The 1,191-nt window shown below is 60.7% G+C and overlaps 1 protein-coding gene across 1 annotated transcript in view; it reads right to left on the bottom strand.

The window, feature by feature from the left end:
• Window positions 1-1,191, bottom strand: part of LENG9 (leukocyte receptor cluster member 9) — a 4,198-nt gene that overhangs the window by 2,003 nt on the left and 1,004 nt on the right. Inside the window, exons 3-4 of the mRNA XM_021717039.1 lie at window positions 857-1,025; window positions 55-239 (exon numbers count right to left, since the gene is read on the bottom strand). Coding sequence (XP_021572714.1) covers window positions 55-239; window positions 857-1,025 — 354 coding nt within the window. The remainder of the gene's footprint in view (window positions 1-54; window positions 240-856; window positions 1,026-1,191) is intronic.

Genomic DNA, 1,191 nt, shown 5'->3' with positions numbered 1-1,191 from the left:
GGCGCGCCAGCCCCGCCAACCGGGCGGTCCTGCCTGGACGGCGACTTAACCCACCTGTGACGTCAGCGGCCCGCGCTCAGGCCCCGCCCCGGGAAACACGCCCTGGGCGCTCGCCTGGACTCCGGCCCCCTCCGGGCCCGGTGGAGTGCTGAGGCCTCCCGGCTGCGCCCTTTCCCAGCGCGGGGAACGGAACCTCCGTTTCCAGTGAGGCCGTCTCGGTCCCGCGAGCTCTGGGGAGCCTGGCCCCAGGTATTCCAGGTGATTTACATGTGCCCCGCCCACGAGGGCTTTAATTAATCTGGCCCCGCCCCATTCAAAATGATTTCCATGTGTGCCCCCGCCCCTGTGAGAGTCATAAAGGACCTGACCACGCCCACAGTCGGGGTGACCTACACGTACGCCTGCCCCTCACAGCCTTAGTAACCTGGCCTCGCCTCATTCCAATTGATTTCCATGTGTGCTTCTGCCCCTGTGAGAGCTGTAAATAACCTGGCCCCACCCACAGTCACGTTGATTTACATGTGTGTCCCCCCCTCATGGTCTTAGTAACCTGGCCGCGCCCCATTCCAAATAATTTCCATGGGCCCCGCCCCAAGTGATTTCCATGTGTTCCCCGCCCCTGTGGGAAGCCTTAGAGGACCTGGCCCTATCCCCAATCCAAATGATTTACATGTGCTCCGCCCCTGTTGGGGGGGGGTTTAAAGCAGCTCGTCCTGCTTTCAATTCAAGTGATTTACATGGGTGCCCGGGGCCCCCTCCTCTCCACCACTCTCAGTTCCAGTGATTTGCAAGTGCGGTCCCGCCTCTCTGGAACCATAAAGAACCAGTCCGCCTGCAGGCTCAGACTTAACTTTACAGCCCGGACCTCCCCCGCAGCCGCCGCCCCCCTTAGGGGGAAAGATGGCCTCCCCAACGGATACTACACCCCTAGTTGTAAAAGGCTCCGCCCGGTCGAGGTCCACCGGAGACGTGCAAGGCCTGGAGGCTGAGGCTCCCTGGGCCACAGTACTCCGCCAGCCCGACCGCTGGGACCGGACCACATCTGGCAGGAGGTGGCGCTCAGTTAGTATTTGATAAATGAATGAGACTGTGAAAACAGCGGGGTCCAGAACCCGCCCTCTGGGTGGGGCATCTCCTGTCCATGCCCCCAACCTCTCTTTTTTTTTTTTTTTTTTGAGTTGGAGTCTCACT

Source organism: Carlito syrichta, unplaced genomic scaffold (genome assembly GCF_000164805.1).
Source record: "Carlito syrichta isolate Samal-C Ts95f unplaced genomic scaffold, Tarsius_syrichta-2.0.1 Scaffold309195, whole genome shotgun sequence".
Taxonomy (NCBI): domain Eukaryota; kingdom Metazoa; phylum Chordata; class Mammalia; order Primates; family Tarsiidae; genus Carlito; species Carlito syrichta.
The sequence above is the reverse complement of the archived record's forward strand: the minus strand, read 5'-3'. Positions and strand labels throughout refer to the sequence as shown.